The 24,857-nt window shown below is 43.4% G+C and overlaps 1 protein-coding gene across 1 annotated transcript; it reads right to left on the bottom strand.

The window, feature by feature from the left end:
- Positions 1-1,631: 1,631 nt before the first annotated feature.
- LOC125539734 (DC1 domain-containing protein) lies at positions 1,632-5,885 on the bottom strand. The gene is made up of 4 exons (XM_048703246.2): positions 5,648-5,885; positions 3,826-4,311; positions 3,241-3,729; positions 1,632-2,457 (listed from the first exon to the last, which is right to left on the bottom strand). The coding sequence occupies exons 1-4, from the start codon at positions 5,735-5,737 to the stop codon at positions 1,792-1,794; spliced, it is 1,731 nt and encodes a 576-aa protein (XP_048559203.2). The 5' UTR covers positions 5,738-5,885; the 3' UTR covers positions 1,632-1,791.
- Positions 5,886-24,857: the final 18,972 nt, after the last annotated feature.

Genomic DNA, 24,857 nt, shown 5'->3' on the forward strand with positions numbered 1-24,857 from the left:
TCGCGAAGACGGTATGTTTAGAGCTCTAGCATATCCGCTAAAACCTCGTCGGACTATAAAATTCTGACTGTTTTCAGGTTTTGCCTTTTTACGACCTGAATAGATCTGCTAAAAGTCCACTGGTCTGTAAATTTTTTTAGGCAACCCACAAATCTGCCTCTCAACTGTTATACATACAAGGCCGGCGTTTTTTTAGGGTTAGCAAAGCGGATAAGCACCGCCGCCAAGATACTCCTGCGCCGCTAGGTTTAAAGAGCTCCGGCGAGCAATTAACCGCGCATCTCCTACCCCTTTTCATCGTCGACGACAGATCCATGGCCGGCAGATCCACCTATGGTCGTGGCTGGTGGAGGCCGAGGCGGGCACGGAAGCATGGTGAGCAAGCAACACCGCCACGACGCCGTGCAAGCAAGCTCGAGCTGGCGCAGCTCAAGCTTGCTTGCCTGGCGTCATGGCGGCGGCGCTTGCCCGCCGCGCGAGGGGATCTGTTTGGAATACTTGTCGTGGTTCCAAAACCTCTCTGTTCTCTTTGTTTGGCCACGTATGCAGCCTGCGCGACATGGTCGACGCAAGTGACTTCAACGGACGCCTTGATGGCGAGATGTTCCTCGGGGTTTTGGTTTGGCATGAGCGGCAAAAATGACGGCCTCGACGACATGATGCCCCTTGAGCATCATATTGTCATCCATCTCTTGCGCGTGTCAAGAAAATGTCCGTGTAATTTAGAAAAAAAGTTTCATTCCATTTTAAAAGTGCTACGAGTTTAAAAAATGTGTGTTATAAAAATACACTTATCATTCAAAAAAATGCTTCAACGTGTATTTCGAAAATGTTTAACTTGTATTAAAAAAAATATTCACAACATGTACTGGAGAAAATGTTAATCATGTATTTGAAAAATGTTTAAACATGTATAAAAATATTTTACTTGTATAAAAAATGTACAATGTGTATAAAAAATAAAAATCAAAACATATATTTGGAAAAAAATAATTACTTGAAAAATATTAAAAGTGTATAAAAATGTTCTTTGTGTATACTAAAGTGTACATTGTGCATGAAAAATGTAGACATGTGTTAAAAAAAGAAAATGAGGAAAACCAAGAAAATTGAAGAAAAAATAAAAATAAAAAACCCGAAGGAAGAAACAAAGAAAACCAAAAAAAGATAAAAACCGACGCAAACAGTGAAAAAACGAAAGGAATACTACAAAGGAAAGAAAAAACTTGCGGCTCAGTAGCACCGCTGCAGAGGCGAGATGGAACTACCGGCTCACAACGGGCAAGAAATAGCCCTGTCGTAATTTGGTTCGCCTTTTCTTGTTGGCTTGAAGCTGCAGGGGTTTCAAATGGGCTAAAGATATATGCCTCTCTTCTCTGAAATTTCATGGTGTTCCTAGATGAGAATTTGAAAGTTCTAATTTCCAAAATGTTCATCCCCAAATTTTGGAAGCTTTCTCTATAATTTTCAAACCGCTTCTGAATTTCCAGAATATCATCAGAGAACAGTGGACGGGTGAAAGAATGGGGGCATGGGTAACTGGGACAGCCATCTCTCTACTTGCTGGGTGAACTGACAGAAACAGAACACAAAGATAAATAAAAAGAGCAAATGCCAAAAACGCAAAGATCTGAAACCATAAACTTAGACCGATTTTGCACATAAATGTCACCACGACAAATACTTCCCAAGCCTAACCATCGGATGCAAGATTTATTTATCATCACACCACACAGCACATGATTCAGACACGCCTCAGCTGGCAAGGAACACACACAACACAAACGCTACCTAGGCCTTCCTGCAGACGTCTCCCTCGCACACGTACCCAGCTGGGGCAGCAGCATGCTCCTGCCCATTCACCTCCTCTCCCTTCTTCTCCTCACCCAGCGCGCACTTGGTGTGCAGATCGAAGTCGCACTCCGCGCAGTTGTAGGACCAGGAGGTGCCCATCTCTTCGCACCCGTCGCAGCCGTACGGCCTGGGGCGGCGGATCAGCACGAGCTCGTGCTCGTGCAGCTCGTGCTTCAGCTTCTCAGGCCACCCCTTTGCCATCTCCTCGATCTTCTTCTCCAGCTCCTGGATCCTCTCGTCGGTGAACGGAAACGCGTCGGCGCCATGGACCGCCAGCGAAGTCTTCGCGTCCGTGTTGACCGTCTTCCCATCGGGGCCAATGGCGACCAGAGAAGGGATTCCACGGATCTTGAACTTCTTTTTCAGGTACGCCTTCCTTTCGTCTTCCAAGGGGATGGCGAGCCATGGCATGCCAGAGAAGAAGTCGTCGAATGAGCTCTGGTCCCTGTCGCTAGAGACGAAGACGATCTCGAAATCGCTGTTCTTCTCCTTGATCTTGTTGTAGACATCCACAAGTGTAGGCAGGAAGGCTCTGCATGGCCCACACCATTTAGCTGAAAAGTAGAGGAGGACAGTCTTCCCAACAAGTTCTGCTACAGGAACCTGACATAATACATTACAAAGTATATTTCAGTCTTCTCATACTTATCACAATCTTAGATAACACATCAGAAGTCTAAACCAGATGCTCATTCTGAAATTACTACTATATGCTCAACGTCAATGATTTAAGAATCAATATATCATATACATTTAGGCTATCTGATAAATGGCTCGCTATCATTCCCTTTGTTCCTGGACCCAAGCAAAATAATTTGTCCATTATAATTTGTTCCTACACAGGTCCTTCAAATCTATCCTTTTTGTATGGCTCAGAAATCTGGACGCTATATCTATGATTTGTTTCTTTTGGTCCAAAGAACATTTATGATTGTTTTTCAACTTTTTTGGACAAATTGAGATGAACAAACTAGAGGTGCAGCAACTAGTTGCAACAAATATGCATTCAATTTCGTAGTGCTAGTTAGAAAATGTAAGATCTTGGTGAGCATGATATGGTGGGTCTAAATGACCACCCAATAGAGCTCTTGAAATAAATAAGATGTCAAGATGATATGGAGGGTCTAAATGTCTACCTAATACAAACTGTAACATAAATAAGATGGCCAGGCAAGTACAGATGTGAGAACGTTTATCACGAATTCAACTAACAAAAAATTGGATATTTCTACTCTTTAAAATTGTGCATGAAAGTCAACATTCAGATCAATATGGTTAATTTACTCCGATGCAATACTCTAAGATACTTCAAACAGAAATAGTGTTGATATTCTTGCCAACAAAAAGAGTCTTTAATCTATGGAATCAAGCATATATAAGAAATACCTTTGCTCCATTTTTCCCGATGACAAAGTCCACGTCACCAGTAACCAGAAGGGACTCCAATGTCTGTGAGGCTGCTTTAGCCTTTGCCTTCTCAGCTAGAATTTCCAGCTTCTCTGCATTGAAGGGGAACCCCTCCCATGCATCCAAACCATGCTCATTGATTATGTCTGCAATATTGCTGCTCAGTGTCTTCCCATCAGGACCAATCAGCACTAGTGTAGGAAGATCACTAAGCTCAAAGTAACTGACAAGCTTCTGACACATCTTGTCGCCATGGGGAATGGCGAGCCAAGGCATGCTTGAAAAACTGTTATTGAATGATTCCTCATCACTGTCCAAGGATACAGCTACAACTTCAAACTTCTCCCCCACTTCTTTGAGTTTCGCATATATCTTGGCAAGCACTGGGGTAAATTCCTCAACTGGAGGGTAGCCGTTCACTACAAAGCATATACCAACATACTTCCCCTCAAGATCAACAATGGGTACCTGGGTACAAGTAACATTGCAAATTAGATCATAAGAATGTCTAGATCTGTAAAAGCGTGAATATAGACAATAAAAGAACTGTGGTTGATCAGTTACCTTCTCCCCCGTGTTTGAAATTACATAGTTACGATTTGGTGTAGCAAGCACACTATGAATAGTTTGGTTATCCTTAGCAGCCTTTTCTTGTTCCTTCAATTCATTGATCCTCTCAGTTGTAAAAGGATAAGCTTCTATTCCATATTCACTCACAAACTCAACTCCTTCATCAGTAAGAACTTCGCCAGTTTTTGCATCAAGGAAAACAAGGTGTGGAATACCGTTGACCTCAAACCGCTCATCAAGGCTTTTACGGCCTTCGGAGTCGGAGAAAGGAACTGCCAACCACGGCATCTTTGCAAAATAGGCATTGAATGCTTCCTCATCTTGGTCGCCTGAAACAAAGATCACCTCAAAGCTCTTGCCATTTGAGGTAAGTTCTTTGTATGCTTCAATAAGCTTTGGTGTAAACCGCTGGCATGGCGGGCACCATGAGGCCCAGAAATAGATAGCTACAGTGTCTCCCTCAATGCTGCTGATCTTCACCTGAAAGATGACAGAAGGAACAGTTGCACAGCGTCAGGTTCAGCTACTACAGTTTGGTCCGTGCGAACAAAGTTAGTTACACATGTTTTCATTCATATCATGCAACTGTCTTTCTTTGCTTTTGCTTACACAAATTTAAAGAATCTGATGCACACTGCCTAATAATAACGAAATTGAGGATCCACCATCTAACTCCTCCCCTACAACCTGACCACTTTGCATCACTTATGTGATCAATTTAATGTACTTCCTATGAAATGTCATAACCGACCTCCTTTTTCAAATCAGGGTTATGTTAATGAACTTGCCAAATTCACAACACAAGAGAAAATTGAACAAAACTATTCCCGAAAGACATACCATTACATATACACTAAATCTCTATCCATACAAGAAAAACATGTTACTCCCTCCATCCCAAAATGTAAAGCGTATGCTGATTCGTTGTGGAAAGACTTTGACCAACAATTTGTTTGCTAATATGTGATATATGTGACATAAAACTGATATCACTAAATTTCAATTAAATTTTAGTTACCTATGATTTCGACTTTGTTTCACATAAACCACATACTAGTCTAGTAGTTGTTGCCTTGTTGGTAAAAAATCCTAGTAGTTGTCTTAACAGATCAAAATACACCTTACAGTTTCGTGAGTATATTACTTTAGACAAATCGAGTCAACTTTGGAGTCTAGATTGAAATAGAAAAGTAAGATAGACAGACACGAAGGAACAGAAATTACAACAACCCACCCGTGAAAGTTGACCATAGAGCAGCTATTTCAAGCCAATCAGATACCACTAATATAAGATATTATCTGATAATCAATTGACCTCGATCAAGCCGAATCGTGCACTCTAGTAGTACTATTTATTCAATAGAATCTTTCGTCTAAACAAAAGAGCCCATCTCATCTTATTTGCACTAGCGGTTGATAAATACAGCTCGAACTCTAAATGGACCAATCAAACGAAATAAACAAGCGAGATGCTATTTCAAGTTAGAACAAGCCAGTCACACACCACCGGTATCATCGCAGATATTATTTAACAATCAATTGACAACTCGATCAGGCCGAATCGTTCACTCTAGTACTGTTAATCCGACAGAATCCATGCTGAAAAAGAGAACCCGTCTCATCTTATTCGCGCTAGCTATGCTGTTGTTGATAACTACAGCCCGAGCTCCAAATCGACCGATCAAACGAAATAAACAGGAGAGATGCTAAACAAGCGCACACGGAGCGCGACGCGACCAGCATCGGGCCAAGGGGGAAGGACTAATCGCGAGATCGCACAGGCACAGTGCGGGGGAGAGAGGGGGAAGGGGTCGACCTGCTCGCCGGAGTTGCGGACGAGGTAGTCCCTGTCGCCGGCGGCGAGGATGGCCCCGAGGCCGCCGCCGGGGGTGGGGGACGCCGCCATCCGGTGCTTTCGCTTGAGGGGGCGGAGCGGAGGGGGAGGAAGGGGAGTGGACTGGAAGCGGGGGAGCGGAGACGGAGCGGGTCGAGGTCGTGGTTTATGCCGCTTGTTTTGGGAGAGGGATTTGGGTGGCACGTTTGGGGCTAATGATAGGGTTTATATACAAGGCGGTAACCGCGTGGGCGACGGTGGTGGGTCTCCGTCTGCTCGGCGACTCGGCGTCATGCTCCGGATGCCAACTGCCGGATGCTTCCTTCGCGTCGAAGGTTGGGGAACCGCACAGCGCACAGGGCTCCTCTGCCCAAAATTATTGCGCCGTCCATGTGTGAAATGGAGTGGGTGTGCACCGGAATTCGTTAAAAAACGGTTGTACACGAGAAAATAAATAAAATGTTTAAGACCCCCGTTGTGCTTAGAGCAACTTCAACAACTCCTCTTTCTCTAAATAACCGTTGTTTACTGGAAAGTTGGGGCAAAAAAAACTCTCCATCATTTTCTATGAAGTGTCCATACACCAGTAACACTACTAGAAAAAACCTATTCATAGCGCAGGGTAAAGGTCTAGCAATAACGCGGGTGTCCGCATTATTGCTAGCGCCCTGCAACTAACTTTTAGCAGTATCGTCGGGTACAACCCCTTGCTACTGCTACACAAACTTAGCAGTAATGCGGGTCCATCCAGCGCTACTGCTAACTATCTGCATCGCTGGTATGAATGCCGTGAAATTGCCAAGTCTGTGTAGCAGTATTCTCTTACCCCGTGCCACTGCTAAGATTTTATGTATTTTTTTCTTCTTCTACATATTTACATGGTATTTATACAGATTTTATACAATAGCAACATACACATACATTGAAACTATATGAGACAAAAATGTCTTATCATCATCATCATCATCGAAGTACCACAACATAGCCTCATCATCATAATGATCCAATACAAATGTCTCGTCATCATCTCGAAATAGTGATACACGTTATTACAAGTCTCGAACACATGCAACTACATGGCCACATACACGTGTTTCATCACTGATCTAAACTATGATATACAAGAGAAGAGCGATCACCGTGAGCAAGAGCGGGATTATGAAGTAGTTCTTAAGCCGGTTATGATTCCTCTCTCGCGCTAGCGTGAACCTCAAGTAATTAGCTTTCGGTGGATTCTACTTTGAAACCCTTTGTGGCTGCTGCCTAGGAAGCGGTTGACTTGGGCCTGACACTCTGGCCACCCATCGTACACTCCTGGAATCCTCCCTATGTACATGGCCTAGCACTTCTTCGCTATCGATCTATATCCCTGACAGATATGCATCTTCATCAGGCGAATTCATCGATAATATGCAACATAATATACGTAAGCAACGCGAAGAGAAAGAGTTAGCAAATAGAAGCAACATATAGTAAACATAATTAACGAAGTTCATCGTATCCAAACTAACTAGAGCGCTACACAAGTTTAGGAGGACCGTTTACATCACAAATTTTCGTCGTACATAAATTCAAAGTTTCATCCTATAGAAAGTACTAATTGAGTGGACATCATCATCGTCAATCACTATAGGTTCATTCGTCCATATCCGGGAGGATGCACCCTAGCTTTGTGAAAGGCGTCATGTCCTGACGTTGTAGGCCTATGCGAGTTCGGACGTCAGGCCATGGAACATCCCATTTTCTTCGACGACGTCTTTGATGATGATAGTCACAATGTCATGTTGGATGCGATGAAAGTCATTTTTGAGCTTTTCATCCGATTCGGCTCCTAAGGTTGCGGCCCATTTGCGGATGTGGGCATCAGCTGTAGATGGCATGTGAAGTTCTTGGTGATCCTTTCTGAACTCCAGCATGTGATGGATGATGTAGAATCCATCCTTCTTACTTGTTGTCGGTTGTTGGATGTAGCAGAAGTTAGTATTATGGCCGAAACACGGAATATGCCCATCCTTTGTTTCTTGATCTTGATGTGGCCACCCCTCATGCCCAAGCCTATGATACGTCTCAACGTATCTACTTTTTCTCACACTTTTCCTCTTGTTTTGGACTCTAATTTGCATGATTTGAATGAAACTAACCCCAGACTGACGCTGTTTTCAGCAGAACTATCATGGTGTTATTTTTGTGCAGAAATAAAAGTCCTTGGAATGGAACGAAACTTTTTGACGATTTTTTATGGAATAAATAAGGATTTTTGGAGCCAACAACCACCAGATAGGGCCCCCTGGTTGAGCACAACCCACCAGGGCGTGCCCCCCTCTCCTGGCGCACCCAGGTGGGTTGTACCCACCTGGTGGCCCCGCTGACGACCCCCTGGTACTATAAATTCACATATTTCTAGAAAAAATCAGGGAAAAAGAATTATCGCGATCCACGAGACGGAGCCGCCGTCAGGCCCTGTTCTTCTTCGGGAGGGCAGATCTGGAGTCCGTTTGGGGCTCCGGAGAGGGGGATCTTCGTTCTTCGTCATCACCAACCCTTCTCCATCGCCAATTCCATGATGCTCCTCACCGGGAGTGAGTAATTCCTTCGTAGGCTCGCTGGTCGATGAGGAGTTGGATGAGACTCATCATGTAATCGAGTTAGTTTTGTTAGGGCATGATCCCTAGTATCCACTATGTTCTTAGATTGATGTTCCTATGACTTTGCCATGCTTAATGCTTGTCACTTTGGGCCCGGGTGCCATGATTTCAGATCTGAATCGTTTATGTTATCATCATTATACCCATGTTTTAGATCCGATCTTGCAAGTTATAGTCACCTACTACGGTTATGATCCGGCAAACCCGGAGTGACAACAACCGGGCCCACTCCCGGTGATGACCGTAGTTTGAGGAGTTCATGTATTCACTATCTGTTAATGCTTTGTTCCGGCTCTCTATTAAAAGGAGGCCTTAATATCCCTTAGTTTCCAATATGGACCCCGCTGCCACGGGAGGGTAGGACAAAAGATGCCATGCAAGTTCTTTTAATAAAGCACATATGACTATTTACGGAATACATGCCTACATTATATCGATGAACTGGAGCTAGTGCCGTATCGCCCTAGGTTATAACTGTCTCATGATGAATATCATCCAACAAGTCACGGATCCAATGCCTACGAAGTTATCTTATATTGTTTCTGCTAAGTTACAACTGCTATCATCACTGTTACACTTGCTACAAAATTACTGCTATCACTATTACTGTTACTATTGTTGCTGCTACTATTATCAAAACTATCAAACTACTTTGCTACTGATCACTTTGCTGCAGATAATTAATCTCCAAATGTGGTTGAATTGACAACTCAGCTGCTAATACCTTCAAATATTCTTTGGCGCCCCTTGTGTCGAATCTATAAATTTGGGTTAAATACTTTACCCTCGAAAACTGTTGCGATCCCCTATACTTGTGGGTTATCAAGACCTTTTTCTGGCGCCGTTGTCAAGGAGCATAGCTATATTTGTTGAGTCACTTGGGATTATTATCATATTATCACTATGAAGAATCTGAAGGATCCAAAGACTAAGATTTATCCCTCAAAGACGAGGGGAGGTAAGGAATTGTCATCCAATTATGCTTTAAATTCACCTTCTATTATGAGTAAATTTGCACCACCACCACATGCTATCTCTGATATGTCGCAAATTATTGATGATGCTACTTCTACTATGAATGATGCTTATGATGATGCTAGTACCTTGCTTGATAATGATGGTGTGCCACTTGGTGAATTTCTTGATAAACAAATTGCTAGAGTTATACAACATGATGTTGTTGAATCTGATGATGAGCTTGAAACTGAAACTCCTGAAACACCTGCTAGAACTAGCCTTCCTAGATATGAATTGCCTAAGGTACCGGAAGGTTATGTTCTGAGTGAAGAAGCAACTAGAGATATTCTTGCTTGCAATGATAGAGATGATCTAGAGAAATTACTATGCAAGTACAAAGAAAAATCTTTGAATGCTAGAATGAAATGTGATCATAAGTTTGCTACTTCACCTATCTGTATTGCTGATAAGGATTATGAATTCTTTGTCAACCCAGCGTTAATTACTTTGGTTGAATCTGATCCTTTCCATGGTTATGAAACTGAAACTATTGTGGCACATCTTACTAAGTTGAATGATATAGCCACCCTTTTTACTCATGATGAGAAAACTCGTTATTACTTTATTCTTAAATTATTTCCTTTCTCATTAAAGGGTGATGCTAAAGCTTGGTACAATACTCTTGCTCCTGGTTGTGTGCGTAGTCCCCAGGATATGGTTTATTACTTCTCTGAAAAATATTTTCCTGCTCATATGAAACAAGCTGCCTTATAGAAAATATTTAACTTTGTGAAACTAAAGAAGAGAGTCTCCCACAAGCTTGGGGGAGGCTTTTCCAGTTACTTCATGCTTTGCCTGATCATCCTATTAAGAAAAATGAAATACTTGATATCTTCTATAATGGACTAACCGATGCTTCTAGGGACTTCCTAGATAGTTGTGCTGGTTGTGTTTTCAGGGAACGAACTATTGCTCAAGCTGAAGAATTATTGAATAACATATTGAAAAATTATGATGATTGGACTATTCCTGAACCATCGGCTAAACCCACTCTGAAGAAGAGGGGTATATTATATCTCAGTCCTGAAGATATGCAAGAAGCAAAGAAATCTATGAAGGAAAAAGGTAAGGTGAGGATGTTAAAAATTTACCTCCTATTAAAGAAATACATGGGCTTAATACACCACCAATGCCTAAGTTGGTAGAGGTAAATTCTCTTATGAAGTTTAATGATAATGATAATCCTCACAATATGCATCCTAGCCAATGCCTTTATGAGTTTGAAAACTATATTAGAAAAGAAGATCACTTCAATGCAAATGTTATGAAACAGTTGAAATATAATTCTGATATGATTGCTCGCTTGAGTGACTTGTTGTTTAGAATCTCAAATGATGTTAGAGGTGTTGGAAAACATGCTTCCATGGTTTAAAATCAGTTAGAACAAGTTGCTAAATATTAAAGAGAATTTCTTGATGAAATGAACCATAATATGCATGACTTTGCTGTTAGAGTTGCAGCTAGAGGAGGTAAAATGACTCATGAACCACTTTATCCTAAGGGACACCCAAAAAGAATTGAACAAGATTCACAGAGAAACAACACTAGTGCACCTAGTCCTTCTAGAAAGAAAAAGAAAAAGAAAAAGAAAAATTATAGGACTTTGCACACTTCTAGTGAACCTGAAATAGAAAAACCTCCTGATAATACAAATGAAACTTCTATCTCTGATGCTAAAACTCAATCTGGTAATGAACACACACCTAATGTTAATGAAAAAGATAATGATGAGGTTCATGAAGACTCTCAACCAACCAATGATAAAGAGCCAGATAATGATGTTGAGATAGAACCACCTGTTGATCGTTGATGTCTACTATGCAACCTTCTTCTTGTAGACGTTGTTGGTCCTCCAAGTGCAGAGGTTTGCAGGACAGTAGCAAATTTCCCTCAAGTGGATGACCTAAGGTTTATCAATCCGTGGGAGGCGTAGGATGACGATGGTCTCTCTCAAGCAACCCTGCAACCAAATAGCAAAGAGTCTCTTGTGTCCCCAACACACCCAATACAATGGTAAATTGTATAGGTGCACTAGTTAGGCGAAGAGATGGTGATACAAGTGCAATATGGATGGTAGATATAGGTTTTTTTAATCTGAAAATATAAAAATAGCAAGGTAGCAAGTGATAAAAGTGAGCATAAACGGTATTGCAATGCTAGGAAACAAGGCCTAGGGTTCGTACTTTCACTACTGCAAGTTCTCTCAACAATAATAACATAATTGGATCATATAATTATCCCTCAACATGCAACAAAGAGTCACTCCAAAGTCACTAATAGAGGAGAACAAATGAAGAGATTATTGTAGGGTACGAAACCACCTCAAAGTTATCCTTTCCGATCGATCTATTCAAGAGTTCGTAGTAAAATAACACGAAGCTATTCTTTCTGTTCGATCTATCCTAGAGTTCGTACTAGAATAACACCTTAAGACACAAATCAACCAAAACCCTAATGTCACCTAGATACTCCAATGTCACCTCAAGTATCCGTGGGTATGATTATACGATATGCATCACACAATCTCAGATTCATCTATTCAACCAACACAAAGAACTTCAAAGAGCGCCCCAAAGTTTCTACCGGAGAGTCAAGACGAAAATGTGTGCCAACCCCTATGCATAAGTGCACAAGGTCACAGAACCCGCAAGTTGGTCACCAAAACATACATCAAGTAGATCACGTGAATATCCCATTGTCACCATAGATAAGCACATGCAAGACATACATCAAATGTTCTCAAATCATTAAAGACTCAATCCGATAAGATAACTTCAAAGGGAAAACTCAATCCATTACAAGAGAGTAGATGGGGACAAACATCATAAGATCCAACTATAATAGCAAAGCTCGCGATACATCAAGATCGTGCCAAATCAAGAACACGAGAGAGAGAGAGAGATCAAACATATAGCTACTGGTACATACCCTCAGCCCCGAGGGTGAACTACTCCCTCCTCGTCATGGAGAGCGCCGGGATGATGAAGATAGCCACCGGTGAGGGATCCCCCCTCCGGCAGGGTGCCGGAATAGAGCCCCGTTTGGTTTTTGGTGGCTACAGAGGCTTGCGGCGGCGGAACTCCCGATCTAGGTTATTTTCTGGAGGTTTGGGTATTTATAGGAATTTTTGGCATACGTCTCACATCAGGGGGGTCTCCGAGTCGTCCACGAGATAGGGGGGCGCGCCCAGGGGGTCACCCTCATGGACGGCCGGGACTCTTTTGGCCCAACTCTTTCACTCCGGGGCCTTATTTTGGTCCATAAAAAATCATCAAAAATTGGCAAATCAATTGGACTCCGTTTGGTATTCCTTTTCTGTAAAACTCAAAAACAAGGAAAAAAACAGAAACTGGTACTGGGCTCTAGGTTAATAGGTTAGTCCCAAAATTCATATAAAATAGCATATAAATGCATATAAAACATCCTAGATGGATAATATAATAGCATGGAACAATCAAAAATTATAGATACGTTGGAGACGTATCAAGCATCCCTAAGCTTAATTCCTGCTCGTCCTCGAGTAGGTAAATGATAAAAACAGAATTTTTGATGTGGAATGCTACCTAACATATTTATCAATGTAATTTTCTTTATTGTGGCATGAATGTTCAGATCTGAAAGATTCAAGACAAAATTTTAATATTGACATCAAAATAATAATACTTCAAGCATACTAACGAAGTAATTATGTTTTCTCAAAATAACATAGCCAAAGAAATCTCATCCCTACAAAATCATATAGTTTGTCCATGCTTCATTTTCATCACACAAAATGCTCCCATCATGCACAACCCCAATGACAAGCCAAGCAATTGTTTCATACTTTAGTATTCTCGAACTTTTTCAACTTTCACGCAATACATGAGCGCGAGCCATGGACATAGCACTATAGGCGGAATAGAATATGATGATGGAGGTTTGTGTGGAGAAGACAAAAAAGGAGAAAGTCTCGCATCAACGCAGCTAATCAACGGGCTATGGAGATGCCCATCAATTGATGTCAATGCGAGGAGTAGGGATTGCCATGCAACGGATGCACTAGAGCTATAAATGTATGAAAGCTCAACAAAAGAAAACTAAGTGGGTGTGCATCCAACTTGCTTGCTCATGAAGACCTAGGGCATTTTGAGGAAGCCCATTGTTGGAATATACAAGCCAAGTTCTATAATGAAAATTCCCATTAGTATATGAAAGTGACAACATAGGAGACTCTCTATCATGAAGATCATGGTGCTACTTTGAAGCACAAGTGTGGTAAAAGGATAGTAGCATTGTCCCTTCTCTCTTTTTTCTCATTTTTTTGTTTTTTTGGGCCTTCTATTTTTTGGCCTTTCTTTTTTTTCTCACACGGAACAATGCTCTAATAATGATGATCATCACATTTCTATTTATTTACAACTCAAAAATTACAACTCGATACTAGAACAAAATATGACTCTATATGAATGCCTCCGACGGTGTACCGGGATGTGCAATGATTCAAGAGTGACATGTATAAAAATTATGAGCGGTGGCTTTGCCACAAATACGATGTCAACTACATGATCATGCAAGGCAACATGACAATGATGAAGCGTGTCATAATAAACGGAACGGTGAAAAGTTGCATGGCAATATATCTCGGAATGGCTATGGAAATGCCATAATAGGTAGATATGGTGGCTGTTTTGAGGAAGATATAAGGAGTCTTATGTGTGATAGAGCGTAGCATATCACGGGGTTTGGATGCACCGGCGAAGTTTGCACCAACTCTCGAGGTGAGAAAGGGCAATGCACGGTACTGAGGAGGCTAGCAATGATGGAAGGGTGAGAGTGCGTATAATCCATGGACTCAACATTAGTCATAAAGAACTCACATACTTATTGCAAAAATCTACAAGTCATCAAAAACCAAGCACTACGCGCATGCTCTTAGGGGATAGATTGGTAGGAAAAGACCATCGCTCGTCCCCGACCGCCACTCATAAGGAAGGCAATCAAAGAACACCTCATGCTTCAAATTTGTTACACAACGGTTACCATACGTGCATGCTACAGGACTTGCAAACCCCAACACAAGTATTTCTCAAATTCACAAATACTCAACTAGCATGACTCTAATATCACCATCTTCATATCTGAAAACAATCATCAAGTATCAAACTTCTCATAGTATTCAACGCACTTTATATGAAAGTTTTTTTTATTATATCCCTCTTGGATGCCCATCATATTAGAAATAAATTCATAACCTAAGCAAATTACCATGCTATTTAGAGACTCTCAAACTGATATAAGTGAAGCATGAGAGATCATCTATTTCTATAAAATAATACCACCACCGTGCTCTAAAAGATATAAGTGAAGCATTAGAGCAAACGACAAACTACTTCGAAAGATATAAGTGAAGATCAATGAGTAGTTAAATAATTATGTAGCTATGTGAAGACTCTCTAAAATTTAAGAATTTCAGATCTTGGGATATTATTCAAACAGCAAGCAAAATAAAATAAAATAAAATAAAATGACACTCCAAGCAAAACACATATCATGTGGTGAATAAAAATATAGCTCCAAGTAAAATTACCGATGAACGAAGACGAAAGAGGGGATGCCATCTGGGGCATCCCCAAGTTTAGGCTCTTGCCACTCCTTATTCCATAGTCCATCGAATCTTTACCCAAAACTTGAAAACTTCACAACACAAAACTTAACAGAAAACTCGTAAGCTCCGTTAGTATAAGAAAATAAATCACCACTTAGGTACTGTTGTGAACTCATTATAAATTCATATTGGTGTAATATCTACTGTATTCCAACTTCTCTATGGTTCATACCCTCCGATACTACTCATAGATTCATCAAAATAAGCAAAGAACACATAGAAAACAGAATCTGTCAAAAACAGAACAGCCTATAGCAATCTGGATGTTTCGAATACTTCCGTCACTCCAAAAATTCTGAAAAATTAGGAAGACCAGGATAAAAAGTATATTAATCTACTGCAGTTGGAACCGGTATTTTATCGCTCTCTGATAAAAAATGATAATTATTTTTGTGAGCATATACTTTCTGTTTTTATCAGCAAGATCAAACAACAATCATCCAAGAAGATCCTAAAGGCTTTACTTGGCACTTTATTCAAAAAAAAGCTATAAAACATGATTACTACAGTAGTTTAATCATGTGGACACACAAAAACAGTAGGGGTAAATACTGGGTTGTCTCCTAACAAGCGCTTTTCTTTAATGCCTTTCTAGCTAGGAATGACGATTTCAATGATGCTCACATAAAAGATAAGAATTGAAACATAAACAGAGCATCGTGAAGAATATGACTAACGCATTTAAGCCTAACCCACTTCATATGCATAGGGATTTTGTGAGCAAACAAATTATGGGAACAAGAATCAACTAGCATAGGAAAGCAAAACAAGCATAACTTCAAGATTTTAAGCACATAGAGAGGAAACTTGATATTATTGCAATTCCTACAAGTATATATTCCTCCCTCATAATAATTTTCAGTAGCATCATGGATGAATTCAACAATATAACCATCACATAAAGCATTCTTTTCATGATCTACAAGCATAGAATTTTTATTACTCTCCACATAAGAAAATTTCTTCTCATGAATAGTAGTGGGAGCAAACTCAACAAAATAACTATCATGTGAGGCATAATCCAATTGAAAGTTAAAATCATGATGACAATTTTCATGGATATCATTATTCTTTATAGCATACTTGTCATCATAATAATCATCACAAATAGGAGGCATGCTATCATCATAGTAAATTTGCTCATCAAAACTTGGGGGGAAAATATCATCTTCATCAAACATAGCATCCCCAAGCTTGTGGCTTTGCATATCATTAGCATCATGGATATCCAAGGAATTCATACTAACAACATTGCAATCATGCTCATCATTTAAATATTTAGTGCCAAACATTTTAATGCATTCTTCTTCTAACACTTTGGCACAATTATCGAAATCCTTATTTTCACGAAAGACATTAAAAATATGAAGCATATGAGGCACCATCAATTCCATTTTTTGTAGTTTTCTTTTATAAACTAAACTAGTGATAAAACAAGAAACTAAAATATTTGATTGCAAGATCTAAAGATATACCTTCAAGCACTCACCTCCCCAGCAACGGCGCCAGAAAAGAGCTTGATGTCTACTACGCAACCATCTTCTTGTACACGTTGTTGGGCCTCCAAAGTGCAGAGGTTTGTAGGACAGTAGAAAATTTCCCTCAAGTGGATGACCTAAGGTTTATCAATCCGTGGGAGGCATAGGATGACGATGGTCTCTCTCAAGCAACCCTGCAACCAAATAACAAAGAGTCTCTTGTGTCCCCAACACACCCAATACAATGGTAAATTGTATATGTGTACTAGTTCGGCGAAGAGATGGTGATACAAGCGCAATATGGATGGTATATATAGGTTTTTGTAATCTGAAAATATAAAAACAGAAATGTAGCAAGTGATAAAAGTGAGTGTAAACGGTATTGCAATGCTAGGAAATAAGGCATAGGGTTCATACTTTCACTAGTGCGAGTTCTCTCAACAATTATAACATAATTGGATCATATAACTATCACTACTAGGAAATGGCCTACTAATGGCGCACCAGTTTTGCCTACTAATGGCGCATCACTGGTGCACCATTAGTATCACGCCACTAGTATTTATTACTAATGGCGCACAACTGGTGCGCCATTAGTATATAACACCATGCGCCATTAGTATGCCTCCCAGGGGCCATATTTAACCATGTGCTTTGGCACACTAATGGCGCACTGCGGATGGATGCGCCATTAGTATGCTTGGCATACTAATGGTGCACTGTTTGGTGATGCGCCATTAGTATACTTTGGCATACTAATGGCGCACTCTGTAGTGATGCGCCATTAGTATGAATATTAGGTTTTTTTTACTTTTCTGATTTTTGCACAGGTTACAAAATATATTATTTGACAGAATATAGACAGTAGCACACAGCAACAGCAGATTCATCGAATACAATAGAAGATTAGTCTTCGAATACAATTCATCATATTAGTCTCCGAATTCAAAAGACCGAACAAAGATAAAACATTACAAGTTTCGAGACCGCGAGTATCGAGTTTGTCTTCACATTACAAGTCGATATCGATCATCTAAACTACCATCACATAGAAGAGAGCTGCGGTCATCACGATGAGCATCATCGCGATGAAACTGGTATTCATCCGGTTCCTCCAACGCTCCCTCCTCTCTCCCGCTAGATAGCGGGCGTATCTAGATTCCGCCTCCGCCCTAGTGGTGTACCCTTTGTAACTGTTACCGCTGAAACGGTGAACCTGTCTCCGACACTCCTCCCAGTCGTCGTAGACTCCGGGAACCTTACCCTTGTACATGACATAGGACGGCATCTCTATGCACAAGCCAAACAACAGACAATACATACATAAGCAATATATAAGTATGCAACAAAAGGATCGGAAGAGAAAAGCAAGACATGACATTAATAGCACGATTCATGGTCCTACTAATAAATAGCATTGATTACATCTAAGTTGAACGACTGTCCAAACCAAAGAGACATACAAGTTCATTAAATTTTAATTACAACATGAGCCAATCAATGTTTCAGAACTACACATAGCATCACTACTGTCGACTCGACTCACGGGACCGGAGCGTGGATGAAGCCGCCGTCTGTCATGATGGTCATGAAATCGCGGGCGTTGTCCGCCTGCATTTGTAGCGTTCCGTCTATCTCCTTGTTGGACGGTTGATATCTGAGGTAGAACTACCCCGAGGTATGAAGGACATCTTGATGGATGATGTCCGCAAACTCCGACTGGATACGAAAGAATTCTTGTCTGATGTCTGCGTCCTGGATTTCTGACAAGCTCGTGGCCCAATATTTGAGATTATTTGGTAGCAGAAGGTGATGATGGTCCCTTACGATCGCCTGCATGTGATGGAGGGCGTACTAGGCATCCTTCTGACCGCCAGGCGGCTGCTTGATGCAGCAGAATGTCGTATTGTGGGCGAACACGTGCTTGCCGTACTTACGAACTGCCCTGGTGAAGGTGCCTCCAGATTTGGCGTAGCCGGGGAGAACATCATCAAGAACTTTCTTGATATTTGTGTAGTCTATCTTGGAGTTATGGTTCGGGTCGAAATACGTGGCCATGGAATATTTCGGGCTTAAGAGGATGAGTGTGCAATGTGTGTCACTACACAGAACATGGAATGTTAGAAAAAAAAGAACGATCAAAATCTAAGAAATAATATGTTACGGGGCGGTTAAGGGATGACTTACTCGGGAAAGTAAGCCACAAGGAAGTTATCCTTATCTGGGTTTGCCAGAATGACGTCTTCGAGGTGTGAACTCGCGACTTGGCGGTCCCCAGCGCTGCTCAAGAGCTTGGCACGCATGTAGAAGGGGTCGACGATCACGATGTCCGGGGTCTTGTCTCTAATGATCCGCATCTCCATACTCAACGAAAACAGCCGAACGAAGGTGTAGTGCAGCGGATGAAGGTTAAACATAGCAAAGATGTCATCAAACCGCAGGACGATCGTACCCCCGATGTCGCCATCCACAAAGCCCTTGCCCTCTGGCACCTTGGCCACGAAAACCGGGTATGCCACATCATTCTCTCTTAGACGCCGCTTCTCCAAAGAAAGAACACTGTCGTGCAGACTCCGCATAGCACCGGTTGCAGCATTGAGCATATTTGTCGGTAGCATCGCCCTACCCACCACATGCACCCTCCTCGAGATATCCTTAGGTGAAGGTGGCCCGTCCTGAGCATGGATCGTACTCGGTGCCGGCTGGCTCGCACCGGTGCCCTTTTTAGTCTGCCGTTTCCGTCCCTTCTTCTTGATCTGCTGTAATGGGACCGAGTTCTGCTCACAGACCGCCTTCTTGAGCGTGTTGGGGCTGATAATATTTGGCACCTCAGCTATCTGAGGCTCGGTGAAGGCGGTAGTTGGAGGCGTCTCCTGAGAACTGAACGCCAGACGATGCCTGTTGCAACTGGGTTTCTCCGCCGTACCAGCTAGATCGCGGTCGTCTTGGTTGGGTTCTTGAGAAGGAGGCCCACAGAACTCGTCACCGTACCCATGTTCGGAAAAGTACTTATCGACATTGGTAAATGTACCGTCGTCGTTGTCGTCGTCGTCCGGATCTTGTGCCATATGCATGTCCGGATCCTGTGCCATAGGGATGTCCGGCATGTCCGGTAGCATTGTGGCATTCTTGCCATGGCTTGGCGCCGGCACGACTGGCGGTCTTGTCTGTGGGGTGGTGTCCCCCGCCCCAAACGAATCTGGCTCTTCGGCCAAAGCAGGGGCCAACTTACGCAGGCGTTGAGGGTCATCTCATCTTCTTCGTCGGCCCCAGCGGGTCGAATCGGAGGTAACAGCTCGTCGCAGCCTGGCAGCACCCGAACCACTTCAACCCTATACATTGTGGGTGGCATCGGATTACCGTGGAACACGGGGTTGCCCGGTTGAACGATTCTGCCCTTGGCGACATCGACCAACTCGCCGCCCACGAAGTGCAGGAGAGTGCAAGGAACGTCTGCGGCGCCCTGCAAAAACATGTAGGGCGTCAGGGATGCCCAATCAAAGGCAAGGAGATGAAGTCCTCGGCCGAGAGGCTTAGTTACCGTGATGCCGTCAAGCTCGGCTAATGTCGAGGCACCGCCAACGGCGGGCGTGCAACTAACGGAGGGGCCGCTTGCTGGCGAGGTGCCGGCCGGCGTACACCTAGGTGCATTAAGCTCCAATGCCGGTGTCGGAGACACCAATACCGCCGCCGCCGGAGACACCAATGGCGCCGCCGCCGTAGACACCAATACCGCCGCCGCCGGAGACACCAATGGCGCCGCCTGCGCGTTGTGCGAGTTGCTGGCTGTGAAGCTGGGAATCGGGGGCGGCCCCTGTTGGCCACCTGCAATCCACGTCGTTATCCCATGAATCAAGGTAGGCATAATGCCGGTGAGCGTCGATCCCAATTGTTGTTGCACTTGCTCTTGGACCATCTCTGGAATCCGCGCCACTTGCGCCTTGAGTGCTTCAACCTCGCGCGACTGGCTTTCCGAGCTGGTCTTTTTCTCCTTTCGCCCACTAGCAGTATAGTATGACGACCATTTTGTGGACAAGCCTTTGCCGGCCACACGACCAGCTAACGTTGGCTTACTGAGCTTATCCTTGTTTTTCATTACGTTCAACGCCCTATTCAAAGGGGTGTCGAAAGGGGAGCTCTGAGACGACCCTGCGCTACTGCTTTCTTTGTCCTGCGGAAGGAACGTGAACCATTTAGAAATATTGGGGATTAATTAGAATGCAACCATATGGAGCTAATTACGCGGGGGTGTATTCCTTACCAGAACAAGCTCAAGCGCCTTGGTCTTCGGATCCATGGTAAGCTCCTTTGTTACCGGGTCCTCCTTGTACCGGGCCCTGAGAAAGTTCCTGCTCTGCTTGTCATGGTATTTCTCGAAGCGGGGCGGTAGGCCTTGCTCGACACGCTCCACGTCCTCCGTGTCCCATATAGGCTCCACCACTCTGTAACCGCCGGGACCGAGTTGGTGGACCCCTATGTTCAACTGCCGCATTTCTTTCCCCCACTGACTTGATTCGGAGGTTGCGGGGCTCTTGCACTTGATCTTGAACTCCTTTTAGTCATCTTCGCTAATCAAAGGATATTTCGCCTTGATCTTCTCATAACTATCACCTTTGTCAATCATTGCCTTCACCGTGCTTTTCCAAGTAGACAGGGCCGTGCTCATCGTCGTGAGGGAGGCACCGTTCACTTTATTCCCCGAGAGGCGTGTGTTTGCGAACTCAGCGGGGAACTTGAAACGTTCGTGCAGCTTCGTGAAGAGGAGGCTGCGCAAATTCCCTCGGTCCTTATGCCTTAGGTTCTCGGTGTTGATCGAGGCGGTGCTCCGGAGAATGCACCCGAGCTAAACCGAGTACCCCTTGACTACATGTTTGGGCGCCGTTGGATGCCCGTCGGAGTTCACTTCAGTAAATTCCTCCCTGACAGTGCCGAGCACGTTCGGGCGCCGGTCCTTCCGTTGCCTCTTCGGTTGGCTGCCATCTGTGCGTGCGCCGCCATCATCAGTGGTGGCATCCACGGTGCCATCATCAGTGGTGTCATCCCCGACGCCACTAGGGGTTGTGTAGTCAGGATCGGTGTCTTCCGCGACGTCCTCATAGCGGTGAGGTTCTTCCTCCAACTCCTGGGACAGCTCCCAGAATTGCTTGCCGCCCGAACCGCCGGCCTCATCGTTGTGGGCCATGTTTCGCTCTAAATAGGAAAAAATTTTGGTCAAAAAGTTGGTTATTGTCAAGGAACAAGATCATGGTCTCATCATTTAGGGTTTGTCGACACCGAGGCATCCTAAAAGCTAAGCTTTTATCATTTAGGGTTTGTCGACGCCGAGGCACCCTAAAAGCCTAAGCGTACATCATTTAGGTTCTCATCGACACCGAGGCACCCTATAGAAGCCAAGGTAAGTTTTCATCATTTAGGGTTTATCGATGCCGAGGCACCCTAGGTTGGGCCTAATCACTTGGCACTAATCACTTGGCTCTATTTCCACCTATGTTGGGTTTATCATCTAGGGTTTATCGATGCTAAGGAGAATTCTAAGTTGGGCCTAATCACCCCGGCCCATGCATTAGTCGCAAGTACCCCATATGTCATATTTTTTTAGCAAAGTCATGCTAAAATTCATGGAAAATTTCAGCATGACCTTTGCTGAAAATAGGACATATGGAGTACCCGAATTTGTCGGAACGGAAGTTAATCGACATTCCGGCAAACTCAAGGGCCTCTCGGGGTACCTGCAAATTCATCACGACACAATGGTCGGAGACAAAACCCAGCAAACTAGCAATATGATCATCATCTTTGCAAGTCATTACTTGTCAAATTCAGAAGAAGGAACAATTTATTTGTCACATAGTTGGCCCATACAGAAGAAGCAACACCCCGCACTAGCCTAAAAACAAGTGAAGTTTCACCCATATAAGAACAATTTTTTGACAGTAGCTCAAGTTTTTGACAGTAGCTACAAACTGTACCACAAAGAATACCATAAAAAAATCCAGGATCAATTTTTCTAGAGAAAAGCATCATTATAAGGGGGGTTTCTTACTCTACCAGATCTACTAGGGGGAAAAGTAGAACTGATATTCTTTTGCTGACTTCTAGTACAAGGTATAGAAGAGGAGGTAAATACATTAGACATGTAATTGCAGTGTATTAACAGTATAATTTCAATAGATTTATAGTGCAAATTTATAGTAGAATTACAAATACAGTGTGAGCCAGAACCATACTCCAAATGTACTGAAAGACACATTAACTAAGCAAAAAAAGGCAAACCAGCAAACACACACACACACATCCAAAGAGATTTGGTTCTTCATATATATGACTAAATTAATAGATGAGTTCAGAGGGGGGAGGTTTGGCTAAAACACTACCTGCACTCCACTTAATAGATGAGTACAGTCTGACCTCATGCACTATGCATGAACATTGCTGTGTGCCCTAGTATTTCTGTGTTCCCTGGCATTTCTATAACATTCAGTAGCATGACAATTTGAACATGTTGAGAAAAATTCAGTAACATCTAGGGTTAATCATGTATTGAACAGTCAAAATTATGTTATGGTACAGTAACTCAAAATCTGCTGCCGTCACTAAATGTCATGGTTTTACCGCAAAGTTTTTCATTTGAAAACTTCACTATAGTAATCTGTTGTACCCTGGAAATCTGGGGATGTTCTGTAAACAGGGCTACAGATACCCATGATGGGCATGCTAATGATAATTAGTACTCCGTATTACAGTACTAGTAGATGATCTGAAGATTCTGATACGACAAATGGCGACAGTATCATGCTATATCCACTCAGACAATCCCCATCACGAACCCATTTCACTCACTTTTGCAAAGCATCAGGGCACCAAAGTGTCCATAGGCAGCAACAACTCTACCCCGGTTTCAGCTAAAGACAAGGCGAGCACGGCTAATCCAGCTACAATACACGAAGCTACAGAGAGTAGCTACCCAATGATGACCGCGTTCATGAGTGTCGTGCCGATCTTGACGACAAGGTAAAGAAAGGCCAAGGAAACCAAATCCCCAAAAAATGTTTGCCCTCGATCAAGGCATGATCCATCCTTCCTAACCATCACTGTCAATCTAGCTACTAGCTCTAGGTGGCCCTAGGGTTTGTAGGGGAGGGGGTGGAGGAGAAGGGAGGAATCACCTAGGGGAGGGGATGGAGGAATGGAGGAAGACGTCGGGGGTGCGGGCGCGGGCGGAGGGGGGACGGCGAGGGAGGCGGCGCTCGGCTCGGCGTCGCGTGGCCTAGCTGAGCTGAGGTAGAGGCGATCGCCGTCTCCTCCTCCTCCTGGTCCTCCTCCTCCGGCTCGGGGCGCGGGGGCGCGGGGGAGCTGCTGTGGTGGGGGGCGCGGGGGAGCTGCGGTGGTGGGGGGCGCGGGGGCGGCGGGGGTGGAGTCCGGCGAGGGTCGGGGCGGCGGCGTCGGGGCAGCGCGTGGGTGGATCTGGCGAGGGAGAGGGACGAAGGGGATCTTTCGAGAGGGAGAGGGAGGAATTAGCTAGGGGGGGGAGCGTACTAATGGCGCACCCGCGGTCGGTGCGCCATTAGTAATTTTTTTATATAGCAATGGCGCACCAGGCAGAGGTGCGCCATTAGTAATCTTTTTTTATAAATAGCAATGGCGCACCAGGCAGAGGTGCGCCATTAGTAATCTTTTTTTATAAATAGCAATGGCGCACCAGCCAGAGGTGCGCCAGAAGTAATTTATTTTTATTTTTTGTTGCATGTAATATTTTTTTAGAAAATGAATATGAATATGAAATAGTAATATTTTTTATAAAAACAGTAATAATTGTTGTTTAACAACAATTGTAGTCTACACTTTATTATTATTATTTTTTTAAAAATGAATATGAATATGAAATGGGGGGTGCTCATCGGCGGCGGTGGAGCGGGGGAGGGTGCGGAGGGTGCTCGTCGGCGGTGGTGGAGCGGGGGAGGGTGCGGGGGGTGCTCGTCGGCGGTGGTGGAGCGAGGGAGGGTGCGGGGGGTGCTCGTCGGCGGCGGTGGAGCGGGGGAGGGTGCGGTGGGTCGTCGGCGGCGGTGGAGCTAGCGGGGGAGGGTGCGGGTGGGATCGAGATCGAGATGGAGGGGGATAGTGATCGAGATGAAGGGGCATCGAGATCGAGATGGAGGGGGATAGCGATTGAGATGGAGGGGGATCGAGATCGAGTGTCCTCATGAATATTCAATATTTTATCATATTGAATATGAAAAAATATCATCAAATTTGAAAAAATATTCATGAATTCAAAAAGTGCCCATGAAATTTAAAAATATTCATGATATCAAAAAGTGCCCATGAAATACAACCGAGAAATGAAGACTACGATTTAAATACAGTCGATCTTAGCTAGCTATCTGTTTATAATCTTCTTGCCCTTCTTT

Source organism: Triticum urartu, chromosome 2A (assembly GCF_056163025.1).
Source record: "Triticum urartu cultivar PI428250 chromosome 2A, HENAU_Tu73, whole genome shotgun sequence".
NCBI classification, from domain to species: domain Eukaryota; kingdom Viridiplantae; phylum Streptophyta; class Magnoliopsida; order Poales; family Poaceae; genus Triticum; species Triticum urartu.